This window comes from Eschrichtius robustus, chromosome 2 (assembly GCF_028021215.1).
Source record: "Eschrichtius robustus isolate mEscRob2 chromosome 2, mEscRob2.pri, whole genome shotgun sequence".
Lineage (NCBI taxonomy): Eukaryota > Metazoa > Chordata > Mammalia > Artiodactyla > Eschrichtiidae > Eschrichtius > Eschrichtius robustus.
The window spans coordinates 102,077,471-102,091,960 of record NC_090825.1 but is presented as its reverse complement, the minus strand read 5'-3'; the positions used below and the strand labels follow the sequence as shown (position 1 = coordinate 102,091,960).

The following is a 14,490-nucleotide window of genomic DNA, read 5'->3' as shown; positions in this document are numbered from 1 at the left end:
GATAGTGAAAAGAGGCATTAAGAAATTTTAGTGGAACTAAATTTTAGAGGTGGTTCTGCTAAATCCAAGGTATTTAGAAAGTTGAAGGTTATATAAAATGATGAAATGCAGGAAAAAAGCACTTTGAATTTTATCTTATAAAATTCCTTACCAAAACTATTGACTTATTTATTAGTTTGATTCTCATGGACATTTAAGTCATAAAAATCCTTTCTCTCCAGCCCATTAAAAATATCACACCTAATAACATTAGGACTGTTATAGGTCATTGCTGATAGTAGAATTAAAAGTATTTTTATGTAATGACTGCATATTGTTCATATGAATATTAGGTTTGCTGTGGCTTCAATGTAGTAAGGGGAAAAGAATAGTTATGTGACACATATCTGGAGCAGCCTTTCGTTTTTTCTTTTTTTTTTGGTAGTTGCAAAAGGTGGTAATGTTGAAGTTTTGATTAGCTAGCAGTGATTAACGGTACATTCCACCACCCCAGAGGTATTCTCTTTTACCTTTCACTATTAAGCGCTCTGTTTTATATATAAAGTTTGAAAAACAAGAAAAAAGAGAAAGAAACATTCATGGTGTTTTATGGGTGAATAAAACAGAATTATTAAAGGTTCTTTAATTTCCAAATAGGGCTGGACCCACTCACTTATTTTTTAAGAACTGTGTTTAATGTTATAATGGAAATAGAAAAGATGCTTGATGTATTTGTTTTCCGTTTAAATTCATATATTCGTGATATAATTTGCATATGTAAGATAGCATAGTAAAATATTAAAGTAACCATAGCTCACCAAAGAGACAGAAAAGAGAATGTGATAACATAGGAGTGTACAGTAGTGAAAGGAAAAATGAAAAGAATTAATAACTTTATTATTGAGTTCTGGGTAAATTTTGTGCTTTAGCAACAGTTTTAACAATCATGTGTGAGTATCTTAGTCACTGCAGGTCAATAAGGTAATCTGCATCTGCTTTCCTTCTATGGATCATTTTATAACTTTTTAAGTTTGTGTGTTTAGAATAAAGGAGAAAATATAAAGCCTGATTTTGATTTTCCCTGTCATATTAGATCCACCTCTGCTGTGGAGACCAGTCTCTTGGAAGTACAGAAATACCCTTAACCGGACTACTGAAAAAGGGTAGTACAGAAATCAACCATCGCCCAGTCACAGTTGAAGGTGCTTTTACTCTTGACCCTCCAAACCGAGCCAAACAAAAGCTTGCACCTGTTCCTGTGGATTTGGCCCCCACTGTGGGAGTGTCTGTGGCTCTGCAGAGAGAAGGCATAGATGCCCAGGCAAGTAGTGACCCTCCTTCCCCTCCTCCAGCTTCTTCGATGTAGTTCATGATTAGTCACAAAAGTTGAGCTTCAGAAGCATTACCCCACATAAGAAAGTATTTATTACTCTTAGGTAGTGGCCTTCATTATATGATAACCTCCTCTCCAAAAAGACCCTTCTGAGAAGTGCTGTGGCTTCTGCAGCATTTCATAGGTGACACTGTCCAGAGCCCTTCAGTCCAGTCTTTTCATGTAGTGAAAACCATTCCCCACACCCCCAGCTCGTAGTCAGTGACTGTGGCAGAAGAGGGACTACGGTAGAAGAGAATATTTTTAGACCCAGTTTCTGGTAATCTGCGTTAATGGATCCTTTTTGGTTGACTCAGCCTTAGCTAAGATAATGTTTTTGGCTCAGTGTTTTATAGTCCTCATACGGTCTCTAGGCAATAGAGACATTTATTTGAATATATATGTTTTTTGATTATATATAGCCCCAGAATCAACTTTAGTGTCATGTTCTTTTAAAGAACTGATTTTTATGTAGGCTGTGAACTGAAGTGAGAGTTTAAAAAGACATATATGCATGTATTTTTAGAGGATAGTGGAGCAAAGGAAGAAAATCATACTAGACTTCTGGGTTTTTGGTTTTTTGTTTGTTTTTTAGTAATACAGACCTCCTTTGTATTGCTTTGGTAGGAATAACCATTCCCAAGGACACCTACGCCTGACTTCTTTTATTGAATATCCCTTCTTATGCATTAGGATGCATTTTGATGCGGAGCTCTGGATATCGTATTTCCTTCCTGTTCATCTTCCTTTTTCTGGTCCTAGATGCTATAAGAAAATTTGCAAATTATGAAGAGAAATAGACTAGGAATATCCAAACTGGGAAAGGAAGCTAATATTTTTTAAAAACAACATCACGATTTTTGCTTAATTATGAAGGAAAGTTCTTTGCAAATTATACTTTATTTAAAAATTGTTTTTAGTCTTTAATTGAATTAAAGACCCAGAATGAACATGAGCCACACCATTCAAAGAAGACAGTTTTCACCCCCACAAAGGAGAAGACACACACTGGGCCCAAGTCTCCACGCGTGTCCCCTGTTCCACCTCACAGTCAGTCACCTCCAACAAGAGACGACGCAACAGAAAGTGAAGTGGAAAGCTTACAGTATGATAAGGACACAAAACCCAATCCAAAGGGTAAGGTATTCTTTTCACAGATCTGTCTTTTAGGTATAGATTTTTCAGCCATCTAATAAATGATTGTGCGAGTTTTCATGGGTGCTAAGTAAAAATTGTGAGTTTTTTAAAGAGCCAATGTAAAAAAAAGAATCAGATGAAAGTAATTGAAATTTACTTATTAACTTCATAGTAGAATTTGCTAAAAGGTAAGAGAATTTTTCATTTATTTTCATACTAGAAATAGTAGCTTCTTCAAAAGAAATTAAAGAATATAGTTCTTTCTAATAGATTGTTAGCAAACTTTTCAGTATCTCAATTTCACTGGAATTTTAGAGAAAAGAGATACTAACTGCCTTTTACAGTAAACTTAAAATAATCATTTTTGATCCTAAAGTCGAGACAGTCTAAGAATGCATATTTATCTGGTCTTATAAAAATTTTCCATCTGTTACGTAAGAATCTACAGTTAAATTTAGTAGTACAAGTTGTAAGAGCAGTGGTGGATTAGGAGTTAGAAGTTTGGGTGCAAGTTATAGGTCTGTCACTGAGTAGCTATAGGACTTGGGCCATTCATTAAACATCTCTGGTGTATAATAGGATTGGACTAGATACCTCTGTCTTTTCAAGTTTTAGTTTTTTTGTTTGTTTTTAATTTTTGTTGGAATATAGTTGATTTACAAAGTTATGTTAGTTTCAGGTGTACAGCAAAGTAAATCAGTTATACATATACATATATCCACTCTTTTTTAGATTCTTTTCCCATACAGGCCATTACAGAGTATTGAGTAGAGTTCCCTGTGCTATACAGTAGGTCCTTATTAGTTATCTATTTTATATATAGTAGTGTGTCTATGTCAATCCCAATCTCCCAGTTTATCCCTTCCCCTTCCCTTTCCCCCTTGGTGACCGTAAGTTTGTTTTCTACATCTGTGACTCTATTTCTGTTTTGTAAATAAGTTCATTTGTACCATTTTTTTTAGATTCCACGTATAAGCAATATCATATGATATTTGTCTTTCTCTGTCAAGTTTTAGTTTTTTGTTAGACATAGTCTAACAAACTACTTTTTAAACCCTAACCAAACTACTTTTTAAAAAGTGATGTAATTATATCTGCAGTAAGTCTCAAATACAACCCTTCAAATACTAAGCTATATTCACCTGTCTCTTAGAAATATTAGTGCCTGCCAGGCTGCTATCATACATTACTGCATCGGTACTGTATGCTTTTATGTTTTGCAGTATATGTTGAGAGTGAGAGTAAGCTCTTTTTTTTTACACAGTTCTATAATGGGAATTAAAGCCTACATAATATTGGACAAGTCACTTTAAGAAGTTTATGCCTCAATTCATATGTTTATAAAATCAGATAGTCAAGTCTTTGCTTGAAGGTAAATTAGATGATATCTTTAAATTATCTGAATAACTTAAGAGAAATTGTTAGCAAATGGAATTTTTTTTTTAAAATTTTTATGTTCATTTTAGCTGTCAGTTCTTCTGAACCTGCTTTACTGGCCCAGCCAGTGACTACGTCCATTGCTTCAGGAACAGCTTCAGGACAGAAAATTGCTGTTCCTGCAACATCACATCATTTTTGCTTTTCAATAGACTTAAGGAGTATCCGTGATTTGGAAGTTGGTTTTCCAGTCAACTGTATATTAAGGTATGATTTGATTTTGTTTCAATATATTTTCTGAGGAGAAATGCCTTTCCTCTGTTTGGGGTTTGCAGAGGAGAAATGTCACCAAAGAAGTTATGACATTTGTTAAATCAGTGGACTAAAAGGGTGTAAGGCTATTATGTCCTAATGACTTTGAACTTAATCAAAGGTGGCATTGGTAGTATGAGAGGTAACAGTCTTGCTAATAATTGTAGGTATTGATAATAATTTGTTAATGTTCCTTTTTAAAATATAGTGACTCTTGAACTTAAAATGTATCGTTTCCAGAAAAGGTGCCATAGATCAAAATAATGGGAGTATAGTATCTGATTTTTCTATAAAACTGTGTTATAATGGGAGGTTATAGTCTTAATACCTACCTTTTATACCTATGACTCTAAAAACCATACCTAATGAACTGGAAGTGGAATGTGTCCACACTGTTCAATTTAGAGAATTGAAATATATATTTCAGTCAGTTAAATGGCTTTTACATAATGGCTTGTTTTTTTTTTTTTTTAAATTAATTTATTTTTGGCTGCGTTGGGTCTTCGTTGCTGAGCTTGGGCTTTCTCTAGTTGTGGCGAGCAGGGGCTACTCTTTGTCGCGGTGCATGGGCTTCTCATTGTGGTGGCTTCTCTTGTTGCAGAGCACAGGCTCTAGGTGCGTGGGCTTCAGTAGTTGTGGCGCGTGGGCTCAGTAGTTGTGGCTCACGGGCTTTAGAGCACAGGCTCAGTAGTTGTGGCGCACGGGCTTAGTTGCTCTGCGGCATGTGGCATCTTCCCGGACCAGGGATCGAACCCGTGTCCCCTGCATTGGCAGGTGGGAAGTCCAGGACCAGGGAAGTCCCCACAATGGCTTGTTTTTAATAATATTACATTTCCATAGACTTTGTGGCTAATATATATATTAAATATAATATAATTATGTGTTTTAGTTTGGAGTCTTTAGGTCCTCATAAATTACCTTGGAACAAGCATTAGCATTTGTAATAAAATTTTTGGTCTTTATGTGATTAAAATGAGAAAATCAGAAAATCTTCCATCATCTTGGATTGCCATTCCCAGGAATGTCAGCAACTTCTCATTGGTTCCTGCTGTTATTTGAGGCATGTCTGCCTTTCAAATGCATAAATCAACTCCTACTTGTATCTAATTTTTCAGTTGTTTGATTCCTTATCAAGTTGTTTCCAAAGTCCTCTGAGCTTTGGTGTGAATAATGGACAGAACCAAAGGGACCCAGCACTGAGTTCACACGGCAAAGTCATAGAATGGAAGTCTGTCCTCACAGCTTAAGTTCTGCATTTTACCTCATGTTAGAGGCTGAGAATCATGACTAAAATGTTGTTGTTTTAAAAATTGAAAGCCAGGAAAAAGTTTTCTGCTATAGACATAGCTTTTCTCACAGGGTTTATATAACATAGAAGCGTCCCTTTTTCTCTCCTGCTGCTACTGGAGAAACTGATCTTAGGACACTTAGAGATGATGTTGGCCAGAAGCACAGGGATGATCTGAGATTGGATGCTGTGAGGGAGGAGCCTTGAACAAGCCCAGTTAGAAAGCACATATTAGTTTTTGTGTTTCCTGCTTGCCATAGGGCCACTTGTTTAATCATTAAGTGCCTACATTATGCCAACAGTTTGTCTGGTATTAGGGCATGGGGCATATAAACAAAGAGCTCAATCTAGTGAAGAAGACAGAGTCAGAAATATGTCAGTACATGAGGGAGGCTACTAATTCACTTGACAAAGAAAAGGGAAAGAATATACTACCCCGAGGAAAGAGGTATGATCCACTTAATACTCTATAGAAATCACTTGAGGACTACTGCTTCTGTCTTTGATTTATTTTAAGGCTTTTTTTTTTTTTAATGCTGGGCATTTTATGTTTGATAGATTTTATGTTATCATGCTCTGCGTTGATATGAAATTGTAGTGTACAGTTGTCTAATGGAATTTGTGAGATAACTGATATTAGAAAAAGTTTAATGTGTTTGTTTTTTTTTTTCTTTTAAATCACTACATCTGTAGTAGGGGGTTAAATTTCTAGGGGATGAGCTCTCTGAGATGACCTAAATTCAGTTTATGTAATTGTGTAGGAATTGAGTGTATGAGCAGGATTCTTCTTGTAGGAAAAGCAATTTCTACTAGTAGAGTTTAAAGTCTAGTTTTATTAATGAATAACAAATTATAAAATGAAATTTAAGTGAGCATTACGATATCTCTGTATTTGGCTTTACGTACAAAATAAGTTCAGCAATAGTCAGACATTCTTCTATTTAATCTGGTGTGACTTTTATGATGAAAGAAAGAAAGAGTGTTGTGTCACTCTTTGATTCATCTGTAGTATATTTGAGTTGCTTTCATGCTTGATTCTCAGTTCAGAGACAAAATACTATGAATGCATCCTTTTGGAGTTGACTAAGGGTTTTTTTAGCCCATAAAAAATCAGGACATTAGTATATAAAGAAAAAAAGGTTTAGAAATTAAATTTAGCAAGCGTTTCTTGACAGTTTACTATATGACGGAAACTGTTCTGGGAGCGCAAAGATGAAAAAGATAAGACCTGTGCCCTCAGGAACTCTTTCCCCCCCCCCCCCCACATTTAAGTTTTAGTATTTATTTTTTTATAAAAATATTTTTGACATATAACATTGTATGAATGTAATGTGTACAACATGTTAATTTGCTACATTTATATACCTCAGGGAGCTCTTAACAGATGGCAGCTCTTTGTTTAGTGGAGTCATTTTCACTTCTGAATCTTTGTCTTATTTGAAGTGTATCAAAGTGACTGTCTCTTTCTTATTTGGTGTATTGCCTTCAAAATACCAGTGTATACTCCTCCTTCCCCAGACGATCATTGGAAGATTACTTATAAAGGAACTTTGGAAACCAGTGCTGTGCAAATAATGCATTTTCTCTATAATTTCTGTGATTTTTATATCAACACTGAAAATATTTGTATAATTTTAAAGTTGGTGATAGGAGTAAAACCATAATGTATTTGTACCATTTATTTATCTATGAAAAAATTTTATTTAATATTCATATTACACTTTTTTTTTTTTTTTTAACAGACTATAAATCCCATTTGTAAACTATAGGGTTTTGTTTTTCTTAAATTCTAGGTACTCATATCCTTTCTTCGGAAGCGCAGCTCCTATTATGACTAATCCTCCTATAGAAGTTCGGAAAAACATGGAAGTTTTTCTTCCCCAATCTTACTGTGCATTTGATTTTGCAACTATGCCTCATCAGCTGCAGGATACCTTCCTAAGGTAATGTATACATGGTGTGTATGATATTATTTTCTCAAATCAACTCTTGAAAATTTGTATCATATTAACAAGAGGAATTTCTATATTTTTACATCCATAGCTGCTTATGCATTTGCGAATCTAGAAACAAATTTAAAATCTGTGACACTTGTGGTTCCACTATAAAGTTTTATGTGGTTACGAAGGCTCTTTTCAGATTTTCATATCTTGTTTGCCTGAGTTGGGATATTAGAACTTTCTTAAAACAATATATGAATAATGAAGGAACTTTGAAAAGTAATTTTGCTTTTTCCTAATATAATGTGACGATAAATAAACTGTTTAGTTTTTATTATTGATTCACTTAATGACTGTAATGCATTATTTGCTTTTTCTGTTTTTTCATCTATATAAAATGGAAATGTTGATCCAGCTATCTGAAATGGATTTGTGACGAAAAATGAGATCTGTGAAATGTCTTTGTACTTTCTCAGAGTATCACAATTTGAAAAGAATTTTAAAAGAAAGAATGAAGAGTAACTAAACGTTATGTAACCATTTGTGGGAATAGTAGTGTTCGGAAGGGTTTTCTTTATTGCACAGCAAGAGGTGTAAAAAAATGTAATAGTATTTTCTATTTGTTACCTGTGGAATTGAGCCTTTACATTCCAGGTAGCAAAAACATCTTTGGCTACATTAAAGGAATTCAAAAATTTTAGTCCAGAAAAGCCTTAGTTCAGAGTTGATAGGTATGAACATATGTTTCTCTTTTCCTTTTAGGATTCCATTGCTGGTTGAATTATGGCACAAGGATAAAATGAGTAAAGATTTACTCCTGGGAATTGCCAGAATCCAACTTTCTAACATCTTGTCTTCAGAAAAAACTCGCTTTTTAGGTTCTAATGGTGAACAGTGTTGGCGACAAACTTTCAGTGAAAGCGTGCCTATTATAGCAGCACAAGGGTAATGCATTTCCTAGAGCTGGTCTTATTAGCTTTACTTTTTATTCTGTTTAGCTAGCTACAACCTTATCCTTTCATGTCATTTCTTTTTTCTGAGATCTTTTTTCTTTGACCTATGGGGGTTATATCCTAGTTTGCTCTTTAGCTTTCTGATACCTACTATATCCTCACAGAGTGAATCTGTGCTACCGTAATACTGTAATACTTAGAGTGTTGAGTAAGTATTTCTCTCTCCTCTCTTTAGACTGATAATTTTAAGTTCAGGATCAGTTTGTTTTTTGTTTTTTTAGCTTAGTAACTCAGGGTCAAATTTATAATGTATTTTTACATTACTTTGAATTTTTCTACTTGAAAAATATTTAAACTTTTGCCTCAAATATAGTTGGAGAATGTTGCAAATGTTCGACACTTTAAAAAAAGAATATTCTTTTTTTGCCCTGAAATCCACTGCCACGGTGAAAAACTTGAGTTCACATATTTTACACAAAATCATTCAACAAATATGTTATCTTTTTATATTTAACAATAGAAATTTAAATTGACTTTAACCTTACATATCACTATGCCTTTATTTTTAAAGGAATGTAGAAGAAAATCAGGCCCAGTAAAAAGCTGAGGTGTAGAAGTATTATTGGAATTTCTTCCCTTACTTTTCCTCATCCATGCCACTTCCCGAGAGTGAAGGGTTTAGTAAACCTTTATTCACTTGGAGATCTGGGAACAGGTTTTTAGAGAATCAGTTACTCTGGTTAACTGAAAATTCTTTTAAAAATCAGCATTCTTTTCTCTTATTGTAAGTAGAATATAATGAAAATGATTATTACTTGTTGGAAGTTATTTTAATGCTGATTGCTTTGAATAACTTTTATTGCCCTGCTCTGTAGACAGACGTTTTAAGAGATTTACCTAAGTGAAAACTTCAGAGATGATAGCGTTTCATTTTATTTTATTCATTTCTTCTGAAATCTGAGATTAGAAGAAGAAAATGTAAAAGTTGATTAAGAGTTCTAATCGTGTGGGATCCATTCATTAAAGTTTTGTTTGATTTAATAAACAAAGCCACATTTTTTTGTTGCCAGAATTTTATTTTCCTCTAACATTTTGTCCTTTTATTTAATGGTAAATGCTGCATTCAGGTTCTGTGATACAGAAAGGTATTCGTTATAATAAAAAGTAACATAATTATCCCACTTCTAGGATTTAATCCTGAAGCAGTGCTCATATCCAGTAAAAGATTTATGAACAAGGGTGTTCATTCCAGGAAAAGTAGAAAAAGAGTCCAGAATAATCTATATATAATTGAGTAGGGGAATTGTTAAGTTTTTAAAATTTTACTACATAAATTCATTAGTGTGTTTTACAGGCATTGAAAATTATATTTTTTAATTAATGTTTGTCATTACACAGGAGGAAAATGCAGGAGGATAAATGGGGAAAAAAAGGGCAAAACTGTATGATTTTAATGTGCATGAGTACATGTGTATCTACATATCTAAAAAAGAGGAAGGAAATGAAATTTTAGCAGTGATTATCTGTGGGCAGTGAGATTTAAAATTTCTCTTTTATACTGTTCAGTTTTTTCAAATCTGTAACTGTTATAGGTCATTTTGTAGTGAATGTAGGTATGTACTTAATACTGTTTGTGATCAAATAATATCACATGTATAGAAGGTCTTGAAGTCTGCAGAAGCTGCTGCACTTTGAGCAGCAAGTGTCAGGTGCAAGACATGCTGTCTACTCAGTGCTCTAGCATTGGGGAAGTAAAAGGAAATAATATGAAAGTGTTTCCATGAGTTTTAAAATATTTCTGATTTCATTTGTAGGTCAAATAACAGGATAGTAGATCTTTCTTACACAGTGACTTTAGAAGATTACGGACTAGTGAAAATGCGTGAGATTTTTGTGTCTGATTCATCTCAGGTATATGTCATTGAATCTTATGAAATTATTCTTTAAAACAGACCTAATGTGTATATATGCGTGAGTGTGTGTGTTTCAGTATGCTTCTTTCATTCATATCTTAGGGTTTATCTGCTGTACAACAAAAGCCATCTTCTGTTCCTCCAGCACCTTGTCCTTCAGAAGTCCAGACAGAGCCTCGTGAAACCTTAGAATACAAAGCAGCACTTGAGCTAGAAATGTGGAAAGAGATGCAGGAAGACATTTTTGAAAATCAGGTTACTTTTTAAATGTTACTTAAAAAGTTTTTTGTCTATTTAGTAGATTTTCCCTTCTCCATAGTAGGCTTTTCTCTCTTTTCCATGGGTACTCTGTCTAGTCCCTTTGAATTCAAGAATGCCTTACTCTTTAAAAAAACAAAGAATTAAAAAATACTCAAAATATGACAGCTTCACAGAAGCCACCCAGAAAGGATTCTCCTAAACTTTCTCCATGATTTGTGGGCAAAATTAGCACTGAAGGTTAGAATTAAGAGGTTAAGGACTTGAAGGTTTCTTTTAATTTCAAGATCTCATTTAGCATACCCTCCTGGAAGCCAGAATCATCAGTTGTTAAACAAGAGAGGTAGAAAACAGCTATTAACTTTATACTGTCCTGAATTATATGGGTATTACTCACCTCAGGCATCCTCTGTTTTGTTTTAAATAAAATGGAATGTCTGAAAGAAATATATCAGTGATCAGTATTAATTATTTAACTGAAAACAGCTGGTTTATTTATTTGACATATTTAGGGTTTCTCTTTTTTACTTTATTTTTCTTCCTTTGGCAGCTAAAGCAGAAAGAACTGGCTCATATGCAAGCTCTTGCAGAGGAATGGAAGAAAAGGGACCGAGAGAGGGAATCACTAGTAAAGAAAAAGGTAATGACTTTTATAAAGATTGAAGGAGGAAAGAAAGAATATTAATAATAGTATCTTCTATATACATTAAAGAAAATCTCTGGAAGGAATAACTAATTATAGTGGTTATATATTGGCCTGGATAAAGTGAATGAATGGGTCAGGGATAGGAAGAAGGGTTTTCACTGTAAGTTGTTTTGTACTCCTTAGATTTTGAACCCTGCAAATGTGTTACCTGTTCAAAAAGTGAATAAATATAGAAAGTGAATACTTTAGAGAAAAAGCCTATCTCTGTATTTAAAAAGAAAATAGAACATTTAAGTATATATAAATATTACATTATAATCTATTAGTTAATAAAAAGGACCAAAAACTCTTAAGCTGTTTTAAAAGATTGAATCAGGAAATGTTATAAATCACATCTTTTAAAATGATAACGTGAGACCATCTGATCTTATTCCAGAAAGCCAAAATTTAATATTTATCTATTTATACTCAAGTTATTGAGTAAAACAACCCTGAAAATTAGACTTGTCTCAAATATTCCAAATTCAAGTCTGTAAAAATACTCTCATATTAGTGGTTAATGAAATGTCTATAAATGGGAGAAGACAGTGGCAGGATAGTTTGCTATACTAGATCAAGAGACAGGACAGGGTATGGACTAGAAAATTCTTTAAAGTTTTTTCAGGTCTCTGACTTTCGGCCATTTATATTTAATAATTGACGTGCTTGGGTTTAAGTCTACTATCTTGCTCTTGGTTTTCAATTTGTCCCATACATTCTTTGTTTTCTCTCTTTTCCTGCTTTCTTTTGCATTCATTGAATTTTTCTTTTTTTTTTTTATGATTCCATTTTATTTCTACAGTTGCCTTATTAGCAATATCTATTTTTTTTTTTTAGTGATTGCTGTAGGGCTTACAGTATGCATCTTTAACTTATCACAGTAAACCTTCAGATGATACAGCACATTTAGCTTTTAAGACAAGTTAATCTTTGAGCCATTTTTTAATGTGACTGATGGGTTTTTCGGTGTTGATGCTTATATGTAAAAGCAAAATATATGATGAAAATAACAAAGTATGGAAGTGAGGAAATGGACAAACGCTGTTGTAAAGTTTTCATACTATTTTACTAGATTAAGCAGTCACAATCTCTTTCCTAGATAACTACGTTTACTTCTTTATTTTTATTTTATTTTTATTATTATTATTATTTTCAGCCGCACTGTGCGGCATGTGGGATCTTCCCCACCAGGGATCAAACCTGTGCCCCCTGCATTGGGACTGCGGAGTCTCTGCATTTACTTCTTAACTTGGTATCCTGTCCTCCATTACTGACCCCTGTAGCTTGCGATATCAGCCAAGAGTAGAGTAGAGGAAGTCAGATTATGGACTCCTCCTCCTTAAAACACATCATACTCCTCATCACATTTAGAATAAAACTCAAAGTTCTTACCAGGACCTACAAGGCTTTTTGTGATGTGTCCCCTCGCTTCCTCTGTGACCTCATCTTCTGTCAGCCTTCTGTTCACACAGTCTATTCTAACCATCTTGGCCTCTGTGTATTTCCTCAAACATGCTAAGCCACCTCTCTCCTCAGGATCTGTAGACTGCTTTTCTTTCAGAGATACTTTCTGGTTTCTGCTCAGAGTAATGTGAGCGAGGCCTTCTCTGACCACTGTATCCAAAGTACTGCTCTCTTCCCCTGCCCCCAGGCACTAACTGTCTCCTCATTCTGCTTTATTTTCTTCATAGCATTTACCTACTATTACATTAAATATCCATTTCTTTGTTTATAGTTTGTCTTCCCTCAGAGTATAGATTCCACATGACTTTGTTTTGCCCAGCATCTGCTATGTATACAATAAATATTTGTTTAAATTAAAAGGATAATGAATGATTTCAGGTTTTATACAGTTTTGAGTTTGAGATGTATGGGGACTATTGGCATGTTCAGCAGGTATTTGGATTTACAGGTCTGCAACTCTGGAGGGGGGTTTGACTTTGCAATATAAATTTGGGAGTTCTTCGTGTCTGTGATGGTACGTAGATAAGATGTTTGGGTTGCCAGAGGACGAACATATGGTTTGAATACTTCCTCCCCATCCTGTTTACCTGTCTTTCTATAAGGCTTTTTTACATGTGGCACTCAGAATTTGACACACTTATATTAGTGATTTGGTTAAGAATTTAAAGATGAACCAAAAATCAGTGGTAGAGTTAACAGAATTAATAAATAAACGATCTTGCTTGGTTGGTATATTGGGCTAAATCATCAAAATAAAGTTTAATAAGGACAAATGTCAAATTCTGTGTGCCAAATTCTGTTTCGGAGTGAAACATTCACTTGGACAATGGGTATAGTTACTCCAAGTTTAAGAACAAAGACCTTGGGGATTTTCTTTGACGTAACGAACAGCATGACTAGCATCCTCAGATAGCAAATGCAATTTTAGATGGAGTTAAAATTAGGAGACATTTGCTGACCTGTCTTTGGCAGTGCACATTCTTTAGTCTCTGAACTAGTGAGATCACATCTGGGTACCATATTTTTGAAAGGACTTAGTTTAGAATGTAGACTCCAGATTAAATCCAAGATATTAGAGGATGTGGAAACAATAACATGTGAATAATAGTTGACGCTTGTGTTTATCTTGGAGAAAAAAAGACTAGGAGGATGTATGATGGCTATCACTGGAGTCAAATATGTGAAGATACTTTTTTTTTTTCTTCCCAAGGGATAGAAACAGGATTAAAGGGTGGGCTTCTAAGGAGCATCAAACCCAGGCTTGTAGAGAGAAAATCAGGTTGGAGCCTGGGACCTGGAGACTCGTTGGTGAGGAGGATAGAAAATTTGGTTCAGAAAGTCCTAGTAAATAGGATCAGTCTGAACTAAAAGATAGAAAACCATGAGAGAGGATCCTATACAGGCCAAGCAGGTAGACCTCTTATCCTTAATGGGACTCACATCCTTAAAGACAGAGCAGAGCAGGACTTCAGGCTTGTACAAATTGGGGTACTAGGCTAAGGTCCCAAGCAGGAACTGTAGCTTCAGAAGCAATTAAGAACTCAGTTATTTAAACTGTAATAAAGGACTAGATCTCAACAATAGGAGGACTGACTTGAAACTGATTGGTGATAGCTGGCCTATCACCAATATTAGTTCCAGAGAAAGAGCATAAGTGACTAAGAGGGCTTCAGAAGACTACCGGAATATTGAGCAAGGCAGATTTTTAAGGAGCTAGGTTTTTACTAAAACACAAGATTTTACTGGCAGTCTAACTTACCACCCGGTGGGAGAAGGGCTTCCTCAGGAGACTGAATATTACTAGAGATACCC

The 14,490-nt window shown here is 34.5% G+C and overlaps 1 protein-coding gene across 1 annotated transcript in view; it reads left to right on the top strand.

The window, feature by feature from the left end:
- Nucleotides 1-14,490, top strand: part of CEP120 (centrosomal protein 120) — a 77,375-nt gene that overhangs the window by 27,373 nt on the left and 35,512 nt on the right. The window contains exons 8-15 of the mRNA XM_068535771.1: nucleotides 1,073-1,300; nucleotides 2,272-2,488; nucleotides 3,955-4,132; nucleotides 7,259-7,408; nucleotides 8,168-8,350; nucleotides 10,173-10,269; nucleotides 10,374-10,526; nucleotides 11,080-11,169. Of these exons, the coding sequence (XP_068391872.1) occupies nucleotides 1,073-1,300; nucleotides 2,272-2,488; nucleotides 3,955-4,132; nucleotides 7,259-7,408; nucleotides 8,168-8,350; nucleotides 10,173-10,269; nucleotides 10,374-10,526; nucleotides 11,080-11,169 (1,296 nt within the window). The remainder of the gene's footprint in view (nucleotides 1-1,072; nucleotides 1,301-2,271; nucleotides 2,489-3,954; nucleotides 4,133-7,258; nucleotides 7,409-8,167; nucleotides 8,351-10,172; nucleotides 10,270-10,373; nucleotides 10,527-11,079; nucleotides 11,170-14,490) is intronic.